General features: G+C 46.5%; 1 protein-coding gene across 1 annotated transcript; it reads left to right on the plus strand.

Annotated features, from left to right (window-relative positions):
• Nucleotides 1-8,686: 8,686 nt before the first annotated feature.
• LOC124702835 (adagio-like protein 3) lies at nucleotides 8,687-12,167 on the plus strand. Its single transcript, XM_047235011.1, has 2 exons — nucleotides 8,687-9,084; nucleotides 10,277-12,167. Exons 1-2 carry the CDS (start codon nucleotides 8,789-8,791, stop codon nucleotides 11,856-11,858), a joined length of 1,878 nt encoding a protein of 625 aa, XP_047090967.1. The 5' UTR covers nucleotides 8,687-8,788; the 3' UTR covers nucleotides 11,859-12,167.
• Nucleotides 12,168-13,214: the final 1,047 nt, after the last annotated feature.

The following is a 13,214-nucleotide window of genomic DNA, read 5'->3' on the forward strand; positions in this document are numbered from 1 at the left end:
AGCTCCACCTGCAGCCTCTGGTTCAAATGCTGGAGCCAGGGCTACTTCAAATGCTGGAGCCGGGGCTGCTTCAAATGCTAGAGCCAGAGCTGCTGCAAATGCTACAGCCAGGGCTGCTTTCACTGCACCCAGGCATGTAGAGCATGAAGGTGCATCTTCTAGGCCTGTAAGAGAGAAGAAGAGAAACAAGCTACTCATTGGGTACTTGAGTGCTAGTAGGATTCATGAGAAGTCAGTGGAAGAGCTGAAAAAAGAGGGTAGATGAATTCTATGATAGTGAGCAGTATCATCTGAACTCTTAGCAGTTTTTATCATCTGAACCTTATTATATGATGGTAAAATGGTTTGTAATATTTCTCATCTACAACTGTTGTTGATGAGAATTTATCCTATTTATGTTATGGACATGTTGCTACAGATCATGGTTTGTAATATTTCTCATCTTGAACTGTTGTTGATGAGAATTTATCCTATTTATGTTATGGACATGTTGGTACTGATCATAGTTTGTAATATTTGTCATCTTGACCCTTTGTTGATGAGAATTTATCCTACTTATGTAGTTCTGATGTTGGTACATATTGGTACTTTTAAGATGAGTTTTAGGTTATCGAGAACCCCGAGGGTTGTCGACAACCCTTTCACAAATATTTTAAGATGACTCTTTGGTTGTCGAGAACCCCGAGGGTTCTCGACAACCTTTTCACAATGAATTTGACAGCAAACTCCAAAGGTTTACAAAAGATCAACTTCAAATTGGAAAAGACAACAACAAACTCCATTTGACACATAATTAAACTCACTTAACAATAAACCATCAGTACTACATCACATTACAATATATATCGTCTTAGAATCCATCACATAACATCAATACTACTAACTTAACATTAAACCATCAGTTCTACATTACAGTACATAATTCCAGAGGTCTTCCAAAGCATGATCTATATGATCAGTGCTACAGCTATAGATACAATAGCAAATTTCATTGACAGATAATTGAACTATTCATCAAGGATCTGCTTAATCTTCTACAGCTTCTGCTTGTTCAAATCTGCTGCATTGAACAAGTCACCTAGAGCATACTCTAGTTTCTTCTTCTCTTCTTGCAGATTTTGAATTTCCCTATGTGCCTTCTCCTTCATCACAATGAGATTCTTGTTTTCTTCAATCACCTCATCTCTCTTCTTCTCTGCATTCTCAGTAACACACTTGTGCAGCTCCAAAATGTTGGCAATAGACATAGCGTTCTCCGAAGATGACGACGATGAACCCTGACTAGCATTAAGTGCTTTGCCAAGTTCTATCTGCAGCTCCTTGTTCTTCTCCAGTATCTGCTTCTTCTCCAAATTCAGCTTGTAATAAGCTGAAGATGACTCACATCATTCTTTAATTCTCTGACTACACTCTGTATCATACAACTCCCACAGCCTAACCAAACAACGGTTCAAACTTGGAGGCCATTCCAAATCAAGCCAGTGCACAGTTCCACAAATAGCAGCCCCCTGCAATTCTCAAATTTAAGCATACATTTTCAAATTTAAGTTTACATATTCATGCCACAGTAAATGATATAATCTAGTACACCGCAGACTGAAAACTAACCGATTTTGCACATCCCAGGAACCTTCTGCCGGTGTTTTCCCCTTCAAAAGCGACATATCTCGCCAGTTTCTCATTGTGGTCACAAGTTTCAGGACAATCGGTCTCGATACCGCAGAAATCAGGATCATACAACTGCTCAGGCACCTAAATTCAGTGGATATTGTCGTAAGAACACCAAATGCAGCGTTAATCGACCTATTCAAGCTCGATTTGACGGAATGCCCAATCCAAATCCCTAACCCTAGAACAGAGATTGGGTAGAATCACTCACATTGAGAGGAACGTCTCTGGAGTAGTCGGTCAGCCTCTCGCCACTGCTTGTCTCATCACCGTCGGGCCACGACGGCCTGGCGTCACGGCGGAGGAGGAGGCGGATCTGCGGCGGCCGGAGAGGAGAGCGAAATAGCAGGGGAGGAGATGAGTGAGGACAGGCCAGATAAGTCAGCGCCAAATATTCTCGGCCGGGGACACGCGCCGTTCACGGCCGTTAACGGCCGTTAACGGCGCTCGTGAGTCCACCGTCTCCGCCCCGCCACGTCAGCCTGACATTGGGCCCCAGTTGCCAGAAACTCACTTAGCCAGCATCAAGTGCTCGATCAGTGCTTTTGGCAAAACTGTTGTCGTAGAAGTAGTGGTCTTTGCAAAAAAAAATAGGCAACCTGGTGGTTTTTTTGAACCCTAGCCTCAATTGTGGTGGTTTTCTGCAATTTTCTCTATTTTTTTATATGGGTAGAACACTAGGAGGAAAGTTCGACGCCTGACATGAATGTGCAGAGGCATGAACGATACCAATCTCACCGTGCCGTAACTAATTTGTCATTTCCGTTGTAAAATGACAAGTTAGCATCGGCATGGTAACCACATCGATAGAAACTTGTCGTTTATGAACCAAAACAACAAGCATCACTCGACATGGTTACCGGTACCGATAGAAAATTGTCAAAAGCGAACCAAAACGACAACCTAGTAACGGCACGGTGCCCTTGGCCGCGAAGACTTGACATTTTTATCGGCAAGAAACATAGATTCGCACGGAAAAGAAATACCAAAATGACAATTCATGTTCGTCTACAGTTTGCCAGTGTGCTAGTCCTTCCCGGCACTTAGCTGTCTGAGCATCTAACATCTGTTACATGAGATGACGGTCTATGTTTTCATCTGCACCTCATCATATTTTAAGCTCTCTCTATCCAACAGCTACTACCCTATGCACAACTACCACCTTTGGTAGAAAACCACTACCAGACTGCTCTTTTCCCCACGGCTAGGAACCTACAGGAAAAAATAGAAAACCGCCAGGAAAATGCCGCCAGGACAATTTGGACAGGGAAATTAATATTGCCTGACGGTTGGCTGACATGAAACATTTTCCTGGCGGTTGTTCCCGTCGGTGGCTCACAGGAAAATGCGAATGTGTCAGGTTTAGAAACTACACTTTTTATGTCAGTTAACCCAGAGGGAAAAGACGCCAGGGAAAAAATTGTGGACTGCTAAAAAAAAATAGCAGTACCACCAGGAAAATTAATATGAGCATAATCATATTCCCCACAAAACTATTCAGTAAATACACAATCAAGCCAACGACACACATCATATTCCAGTACAAACAGCCAGAACCGAGTTTATAAATAATAATGTAACAATACACTAAAACTTGGTGATTGACATCTACACAGACTTGCCCAAAAGCAAGTAATAAGAGTGACACATAGACATTGCCACCAGCACTCAAGTTTACCTTCAACACATTGCACATGACGAAGTACAGGTTACGATCAGGAGCATCACCTACATACATAACTTCCACTATTTCTCATCCATCACTTAACCTAAGTTTGACAAAGACATGAAAACTAAATAATCAATACAATCAAATGCAAAAGGCCCTCATTTTCTCACAAGTATGGCTAACATTTTCACCAATGACCATGGTTGATACTTACCACCAAAACGGATCCGCTGACATAAGAAAGAGGAGTTCGTGGTTACTGTCAAGATCTACTGACGAGCAAGAATTAGCTTTCAGGTCGGAGAATCGAGTAGAGTTGCAGTCGCGAACAGAGGTGGTGGTGGGAGGAGAAGGGAGTGGGTGCCATTCGCGGATGGAGGTGCGGGTGGGCGACGGTTGTGGACTTAAGAGAAGGGCGTAGGGAGGCGGCGGTGTTCGTCCCAGGAGATGAGAGGTGGGCTGCGCTCGCGACGAAGCTGGGAGCAGGCGGTGGTGGATGTCTGGAGATTTGGCGGCGGTGGAGGTCCGAGGAGATGGAAGGCTAGGGGTGCTGGAACAAGGAGGTTGCAGAGAACGGCGGCGGCCGGCAATTGCGAGGAGGCGGGACGAGAGCGGCACGGGTGCGTGGAAGAAGACTAGAAATTGGGGAATTCTTGAGCTAGGGATTTGCCTTATGTGATTTTCTTTCTTTTTTCCTGTGGGCTAGCACACACGGGGAATCTAGTAGACGCGGCACGAACCTTCCAGTATTGGCGCGCCGAGGGAAAATCTTTGGCACAAAACTGTAGTTCGCGGGCATCGCGCGGTGGGCTAGCACTAATAATTTTTCCTGTGGGTTGGTTAGCACACAGGGAAATGAATTACAGCGGGCATACCAAACTCACAGTGAAATTTTACTTTTTCCTGACATCGCAACTAAACCCGCCGGGAGAATTTGTATTCCTGGGAGGTACTTCGGGCCACACAGGGAAATAAACAGCCGAGAGGAAATGTTCGGTTTCTGGTAGTGAATCCGCGTCGATAAAGTATTGGTGTAACTACACCCTGGTGTAATATGAATATGTATATATATATATATAGAGTATCTATCGTACCGAAGAGCGTGTACGTGCAGTATAAAGTATATAAGACAATTTTGAAAGTATATATACTAATTTGTAGGGTAGTATGTACATTTTGTACGTATACATATGCATGTATTTCGAATATATAGTGCAAAATGTGGGTTCACTTGCATTTTTTTTCACCAAACATGGTTTGGAGTATCTTAAATATAGTGTATGAACATACTCAAATGAATAAAGTATCATATACATCCGTATGGTAGTATATTAGATATGGGTGTAACAGGGGCGGAGCCAACAGGGCGTAAGGGTGGGGCCCCCACCCTAAGAAATCAGCCTGCTAGCCCATCATATGATCTGAGAAAAAAGAGTTAGGCCCAGATCAGGCAGACAAAATCCCATCAGCGAACCACCATCTGGTCATTGCCTTCTACTATTCCTCATCGGGTCGTCAGCCTGGCTTCCTACTGCTGAACCTCCCATTCGATCTAGATTCTCGCTTCTCTATGAAATTATACCTCGATGGCCAGGCGCACATGCAGTCTTGGTTGTTGATCCGATGACCAGGCAGAGAAAAAGATCGAAGAAGGTGAGGCACCACAGGCAAGATGTAGGCATGACAAACATAGTCTGCAGCCAAGGGTGAGCTGTCACAGTTCAAAGTTTTTCGTCGCAGTTTTGAGCCATCTCTTCGATCAGGTGAGGTGATACATCCATGTATCGTTTGTTATGTAATTTTTCCTCATTGAATAGTTTTGTCATCGCCATCGAATCATTATTGGTCAGCGAACATAGAAATTTCTTCAATGTAATAAGAGAATTGACAAATTAGTCCATATTCTTATCGTTCAAAATTGTTGAATTTTATACATGTATATTGGTATGTTAAGTGTGTCGTATTGAATATCAAATTATGTGTTGTTGCCCCACCCTAACGTAAAATCCTGGATTCGCGTAACATAGAAAGTATATATATATATAGATGCATGGTTTGCTGCTATTTGGGGAGAGCTTGCCGCCAAGGCTTGACGAAGGGATGTCCTCGATTGGTGGCACTTCATGAGTGGAGGCGTGAGGAAAAAGCTCAAGGGCTGGAATGCAAACCAGAAAGTCGAGGCTAACGCCGCCAAGTCGGCGCTCTTACAGCAGATCAAAGGTTTGGACGAGAAAGCAGACTCAGTGGGGTTGGATGGTGAGGAATGGGCATTCCGCTATCACCTTGAAGAACAAATCCTCGCCATTTTTAGAGTCGAAGAGGAGTACTGGAGACAAAGGGGGAGAATCAGATGGATGCTCCAGGGAGATTCCAACACGGCGTATTTCCATGCGGTCGCCAACGGCAGACGCAGGAAATGCTGTATTTTGAGACTTCTCACGGACAATGGCCCGATTTCTGACAAGAAACAGATCCAGGAACACATCTACGACTTCTATCGCCGCCTCCTGGGATCAAATGACACAAGGGTGTGCTCTATGGACCCAGGGGCTTGGGTGGCGGCTGCCAGAGTCTCCCCTCAGGAGAATGAGGATATCCTGCACACTCTCTCTCAAGAAGACCTGGATAGTCTGGTGCAGGAGATGAAATCGGACACGGCTCCAGGACCAGATGGCCTTCCCGTTCAATTCTTCAAGAAATTTTGGCCTCTGCTTAGGATGGGAGTCCTGCACATTGTCAATGATTTTCTGCTGGGAAGGATCGACATTTCCAGGCTCAACTTCGGGGTCCTGTCCCTGATACCTAAGGTCTAGGGAGTTGACCGCATCACTCAGTTCCGGCCTATCGCGCTTATCAACGTGATCTTCAAGATGGTTTCAAAGGCAATGGCCACCAAATTGGACCCAATTGCTAACAGGGTGATTAGCCCGAATCAAACTGCCTTCATCAAAGGCAGGTTCATCCTGGATGGGGTCCTGGCTTTGCATGAAGTGGTTCATGAGATTAAAGCCAGAAGGGAGGATTGTATCTTGTTAAAACTGGACTTTGAAAAAGCTTATGACAGGGTCAATTGGGATTTTCTCACGGAGGTTCTTAGATGCAAAGGTTTTGACTCCGGGGCTGTGCATCGGATCATGCAGCTTGTTTCTGGTGGACAGACAGCTATTTCCATCAATGGCGAAGTTGGCCCGTTCTTCAGGAATAAGAGGGGAGTCCGGCAAGGGGACCCGCTCTCCCCTCTTCTCTTCAACTTCATGGCAGAAGCTCTCTCTGTTATTTTGACTAAAGCCAACTCTGCTGGACACATAGCGGGGGTTGTTTCACACTTGATTCCGGGGGGAATCACTCACCTTCAATATGCGGACGACACTATCATCATGATCCAGGATGACGAGCAGCAACTGATTAACCTCAAGTTCATCCTTATGTGCTTCGAGGACATGTCAGGCCTAAAGATCAACTATCATAAATCTGAGGTGATTGTCATGGGGAGATCACCGGATCGGCAACAGAGGGTGGCAGACCAGTTAAATTGCAAATTGGGGGAGTTCCCATTCATTTATCTCGGGCTCCCTATTTCGGATAGAGCGCTGACCATGGAACAATGGTTGTTCCTCGTCAGAAAGCTGGCTGCCAAAGTGGAACCTTGGTGGGGCAAATTCATGTCGTCGGGAGGACGGCTGATTCTGTCCAACGCTTGCCTTGCCAACCTTCCGACGTATGCGATGGGCCTGTTCTTGCTCCAAGACGGCATCCATGCCAAATTTGATTCAGACAGAGCTCGCTTCTACTGGGAAGGGGTGGGCCCGAAGAGGAGATTTCACCTGGTCAATTGGCCTGTAGTTTGCAGACCTAAGGCCTGTGGGGGCCTGGGGATTGTCAACTCCAGGCTGATGAACATCGCCCTTTTGATGAAATGGGTCTGGAAGATGTATCAGGACGGCAACCAACTGTGGAGACAGCTGATCAATGCAAAGTACAACAACTCAGATGACATCTTCTCGGCTTCTGGACAGCGGGGCTCCCAGTTTTGGCGCAGTATTCACAAAATAAAGCATCTGTTCAAGTTAGGCGCTCAGCACTCCATAAGGGATGGGCGTCGCACTAAGTTTTGGATGGATCGATGGGTGGGGGAAACACCTCTTAAAGATCGGTTCCCAGGTTTATTCAATGTTGCGTCTGCGCAAATGGATTCCGTGGCTCAGGTGTGTGGCTCTAATGAGCCGCTGAGATTTCGTAGACAGTTGGATCAGGTGCTGACCACATCACATGAAGAGCTACAATCCCTGATCGATTCGACTGTGCTGTCTGAAGGCCCGGACAAGGTGTCCTAGCGCTTCGAGAGTGATGGGAATTTCTCTGTTAAATCCTTGTATGCGTGATTGTCTCAAGGGGCGACAGTGGCGCATTTCAAGGAGGTGTGGGCGGCTAAAGTTCCCCTTAAGTTACGCATCTTTGCGTGGCAGCTTGTCCTCGATCGTCTCCCTTCCAGTGCCAACATTCTGTCGAGACATGGACCGGGCAACGGCAATTGCGCTCTCTGCGGGGAAAGAGAGACGGCGGACTACATCTTATTTACCTGTCCTTTGGCCGTGTTCGCCTGGAGCTTGCTCAGAGACATCCTTCAGTGCAGCTGGTGCCCTACCTCCTTCCCGCAATTCTTTGCGATTCTCGTCAATTTCGCGGGCCGGGCACGTAGAACGATTTGGTGCCTTTTCCTGGCACAATCTTGGGCGCTTTGGCTTATCAGAAACAAGCTAACTATGGAGTCTAAGCTTATTAGACACCCTGGTGACGTAATCTTTAAAACCTTGTTTTGCTTGCAGCAGTGGCTCATCCTGGCGAAACCCACGGACCGTCCCTAGCTTAGGTGGCTGATCTCCGAGCTCAGACGGATACACGCGCTCCACCTTCCGGACGACACCTGATGCTGCATCCTCCTTCTTCATCCCAGGGGGCGGATGACGATGATGCACCTTCCTTCTGGCTCTCGGTCTGTTAGGGGAGGCCGACCCCACTCTATTTGCAGTTTCTACTTTCCTTGGCTAAGCTGTATGCCGCAGCGTGTAATGAATTGTTGTGAACCTGTGGGGCTTTATTAATTTAAAGTCGGGCACTTAGTGCCTTTTATTAAAAAAAAAGTGAGTCGACATAATTTTGCGTTTTTAAATGTAAATAAAAAACTGGCAACGTGCGCCGTTGGATATGCCGTCCACTTGACCCACTCCACCGTCCCTAGCAAAGCTGCCGCGGCACCGAGCGCGAGATATTTTCTGGCGAATCCGGTAATTAACTCCCAACATCGTGCCCCTTCTCTCGCGCGACCATAAAACAAGGAGTAGAGTAGTACAGTACTCCTCTACTAAGCCAGGAAAATATCTTCCAACCTCTTGTGCATCAGCGGCGGCATCACCATCTTCCAACCCACGAGCGCGGTGGAGAGAGCGAGGCATGTTCGACATGATGGATCACGGCGGCGTCGTGGCGGTGAAGCGGATGAGGCTGTACACCGCAGAGAAAGAGGAGATGGAGATGGAGGTGGACGGAGAAGAGGAGGAGGAGGAGGATGAGGGGTGGGCATGGGGGGCGTCGGGGCTGGGGATGGGGATGGGCCCGGCGGGGGAGCAGAGGGCGGCGGCGATCGTGGTGGCAGACGCGATGGAGCCCGACTTCCCCGTCATCTACGTCAACGCAGCCTTCGAGGCCGCCACCGGGTACCGCGCGCACGAGGTGCTCGGCCGGAACTGGTGAGCGCTCCAGCCTCCTGCCTATGTGTGCTCTTCTTCTATACTCTGCAGTGTGCTCTTCTAGGCTATCTCTCGGTGTGATCTAAATGCCTGTTGTTCTATGTTTTTTAATGGTGCCAAGTCTCAATCTTCAGAACGCACAAGTACGGGTAGCTAGTTTTGAATGCGGCCCTTTTGTCCCAAGATTTGGATTTAAATTCGCATTCGTGCAGTTCGATTTTAGATTCCAGGATGTCCATACGCCACTTGGCCTTTGAAGCGTGTCTTGTCATAAGCCACGTCGAGTCGTACGCTTACTCGAATTGCAGAATTTGGTTATCTAGTTCGATTACAAGGTTCTTGCATTTAGCATCTTGTGCCGCGCGAATCGAAAGGATTTTTAGTGGAGACGCATGTATGGGAGCCGTTTCTGGTTCTCTTCCTGATATTTCTTTGTATCTGGCTATACTAATATTGGCCACTTGCACGTAGAAAAAGGACACGTCACAAGAATAATTCTAGACTATATTTGGCATGCAAAACGAGATATTTGCATGTATGCTTCTGAGCACAAGAATTTGTGACAGAGCGCTTTGACAAGTGCTTCTGTTAGGAGCATGGCTGTAGCTATGCTAGTACTCCTATAACTATTTAGGAGTACATTTCCAAAAGGCACTGAAAAAAATATAAAAAAGTTAACCAGCGGGGGGACTGATCCCTCCCGTGGCTATACTTTGTTTTTTTTTTGACGGAAAACTGAAATTTCATTAACCAGAGTGCTCAGCCAAGTGGCTATACGTTGTTAGGTAGGATGAGACTCTCCCCGCGGATAGACGCTAGGGTGATAACCTGGTTTAAAGTCCGCCCTCCCAGCGGTAATACCGCTAGGTGGGGATTCACGTGGGTGGGCTGGCTGCACACTCGCTAGCCTTGCCACTGAGTTAGCACTTAGTTCTCAAATAAATATCAGCATTTACTTTGAGCACTACTAATCTTGGCTTAACACCGATGGCATGCATATCAAATCAAATGAAAATATGCATACTTAGTTAGTTGTTCGAGTCTGGCCATTTACCAAATGTATGTTGTCAATGCGATATTATTTGCTACTGAAATTGGTTAGTATTATCTTCATTTATGCTCACCTGTTCCAGTCGTACTTGAACTCAGCCTAACAATTCGGTGACATTACTCTATTGAACTTCATTTTCAGCCGATTCCTACAATTTCGTGATCCACGTGCACAAAGACGACACCCCCTTGTTGATCCAATGGTCGTTTCAGAGATGCGGCGGTGCCTCAGTGATGGAATTGAGTTCCAAGGTGAAGTACTGAATTTCCGAAAAGATGGCGCTCCACTGACAAACAGGCTAAGGCTCATTCCAATGCATGGGGATGCTGGCTCTTTGACACACATTATTGCAATCCAGCTGTTCTCTGATGCCAACATCGATCCCAGCAACATATCTTACCCAGTGTATAAACAACAGTCCAGCCAAAGGCGCAGCATTCAAGATATGAACCCCGCTTCCCATGAGCATACTCCTAAAGTCCAATGTTCAGACTACTGCAGTATCTTCCAGCTCTCGGATGAAGTTCTGGCTCATAACATCTTATCGCGCCTGTCACTGAGGGATGTGGCATCCATTGGATCAGTCTGCACTAGAATGCATGAGCTGACAAAGAATGATCATCTGAGAAAAATGGTCTGCCAAAACGCATGGGGAAGAGATGTCACTGGCAGGCTTGAGACCAGCACCAAGATGTTAGGATGGGGTCGTCTTGCAAGAGAACTAACAACCCTTGAGGCAGCCTCGTGGAGGAAGTTCACAGTTGGAGGACGTGTTGAGCCATCCCGATGCAACTTTAGTGCCTGCTCTGTGGGAAACCGCCTTGTCCTTTTTGGAGGGGAGGGGGTCAACATGAAGCCTATGAATGATACCTTTGTGCTTAACCTTGAGGCTGCAAAGCCAGAATGGTGCCTTGTCAAGGTTTCTGCGTCCCCGCCTGGCCGCTGGGGACACACGCTCTCATGGCTAAATGGCTCATGGCTGGTAGTATTTGGAGGCTGCGGACAGCAAGGTTTGCTTAATGACGTCTTCGTCCTTGACCTTGATGCCCAGCATCCCACTTGGAGGGAGGTTGCAAGCGACGGTCCACCATTGCCACGGTCTTGGCACAGTTCATGCACTCTGGACGGTTCTAAACTTGTTGTGTCAGGGGGGTGCGCTGAGTCCGGTGTGCTTCTAAGCGACACATTCCTGCTTGATCTCACGAAGGAAAAACCATCATGGAAGGAGATTCCGACATCTTGGTCATCCCGCCTTGGCCACACCTTGTCTGTTTATGGTAAGACTAAACTATTTATGTTTGGTGGATTGGCGAAGAGTGGCTCGCTTCGGCTGCGCTCCAGTGATGCCTACACTCTGGATGTTGGCGAAGATAATCCGCAATGGAGGCAGTTAGTGACAACAGGGTTTCCAAGTGTTGGTCCGCCGCCAAGGCTTGATCATGTCACTGTGAGTCTGCCCTGTGGGAGGATCATCATATTTGGTGGCTCAATTGCTGGACTGCACTCACCCGCCGAGCTGTTCTTGCTCGACCCGGCAGAGGAAAAGCCAACATGGAGGATCCTGAATGTTCCTGGGCAGCCACCGAAGTTCGCATGGGGACACAGCACCTGTGTTGTTGGTGGCACCAGGGTCTTGGTTCTTGGCGGACACACCGGGGAGGAGTGGATTCTGAATGAGCTCCACGAGCTCTGCCTCGCAAGTAGGGCTGCTGAAGATGCGTGATTCTGCCAAATGTCACTTGGCATAGTTGATACGGTTTTAGATCTTATTGTTCATGTTACCTGTGTTATCACTGCGTTTGTATACGAAAATTAGTGCAAAAAAATTGAAAAGGAATTAGTGGAGGAGAGCTTAGTACACTTCTGTTATCTTAGGCTAAGGCTGAAGTTCGTAACAGGTACTAGGGGTATACTCGTAGGTTGTAAATTCGTGTACTGAAGTTACTAGCATCTTATGTGCCCTTGCTCACGCTTGTATGTGATTTTTATATTATAGTTTGAACTTTTTATGCAATTTCAGTTAGGAATGAGTAATTCTGCCTGCTGACAAGTACCATTGATTCAGAGTACTACATGTTTTTGGATGCTTTGATCAGTGGCAAATGATGTTTGGGCTTGAAACGACAATTCGTCTAACGCCGATTAATTGCCTTAACCGGGTAACCTTCATACACGATGGCATCAATTTGTTGCGTGCATGAAGCTGAAGGCAAGTGGCTCTCATGCATGCCGCGGTATCTTGCTCCCCACTTACGTTACAGGAGCCATCTTAAGCACACGCAGGATTTTTTAAATTAATTGATTGGTAAAACTGTTCATACAATCTTGCAATGCAATCTCCAGGACGGAATCTGACATTGCATAACACGACAACACAATTCTCTGTCCTAGCTGAGCAAGTTATCTCTTCCAACTAGTTTAATCATTCTCCCTTCCAGGGTTAAAAATCCTCCGTAATGATACTCACCTGCGATCTATCAGCAACACCTAGATGAACGATCTTTTAAGAGAACTGCAATCCGTTTCACAGACTAGATTTTCAGTAGTGAGGGATAACATCCCTGGCCGAGAATAAAACTAACTCATCATGCTTTCCTGCTATTGCTCCCCACGCTCCACTCAGAGTATTTTCTGTAAACGCAACATCACAATTTACCTTCACCCAGCCCAGCTCAGGTCGCTGGAGTTTTTCTCGGTGCATTGAGTGTTAGGTGCGTATCAAAGATAGTCATTTTCCCTCTCCTATCCACATTAGGAGCAGCATGGTTAATCATTCGCAAGGACTACCAGTAATTTTGAATAAATCTTGCCAAGGTTTTTTTTTTTGAACAAAGGGGACGCCAAATTTGATTCAGCTCTCAACTAGTTTACAGCATGGATTGTAGTCTCTTGAAGATCAAGGTTTTGAAAAGCTGAAGCAAAGAGACAATGCATGAGCTGAATTTGAACAACTAAAGATAGGCGATGACTGAGATTGCGTAATTGCCTGTTGTGCTGTGCACAGTTGTGGGTTACACCCTTTATTTCTCTCTTGACATGGAAAATGCTTGATTGTAGATTCATGGAGGATCTTTTGTAT

Source organism: Lolium rigidum, chromosome 3, assembly GCF_022539505.1.
Source record: "Lolium rigidum isolate FL_2022 chromosome 3, APGP_CSIRO_Lrig_0.1, whole genome shotgun sequence".
NCBI lineage: Eukaryota > Viridiplantae > Streptophyta > Magnoliopsida > Poales > Poaceae > Lolium > Lolium rigidum.

Bases quoted from the DNA above. Each gene is read 5' to 3' on its own strand.
- LOC124702835 (XM_047235011.1), top strand. From the start codon at position 8,789: ATGTTCGACATGATGGATCACGGCGGCGTCGTGGCGGTGAAGCGGATG. The intron at 9,085-10,276 runs GTGAGCGCTCCA...CTTCATTTTCAG, and splicing joins GAGGTGCTCGGCCGGAACTG to CCGATTCCTACAATTTCGTG.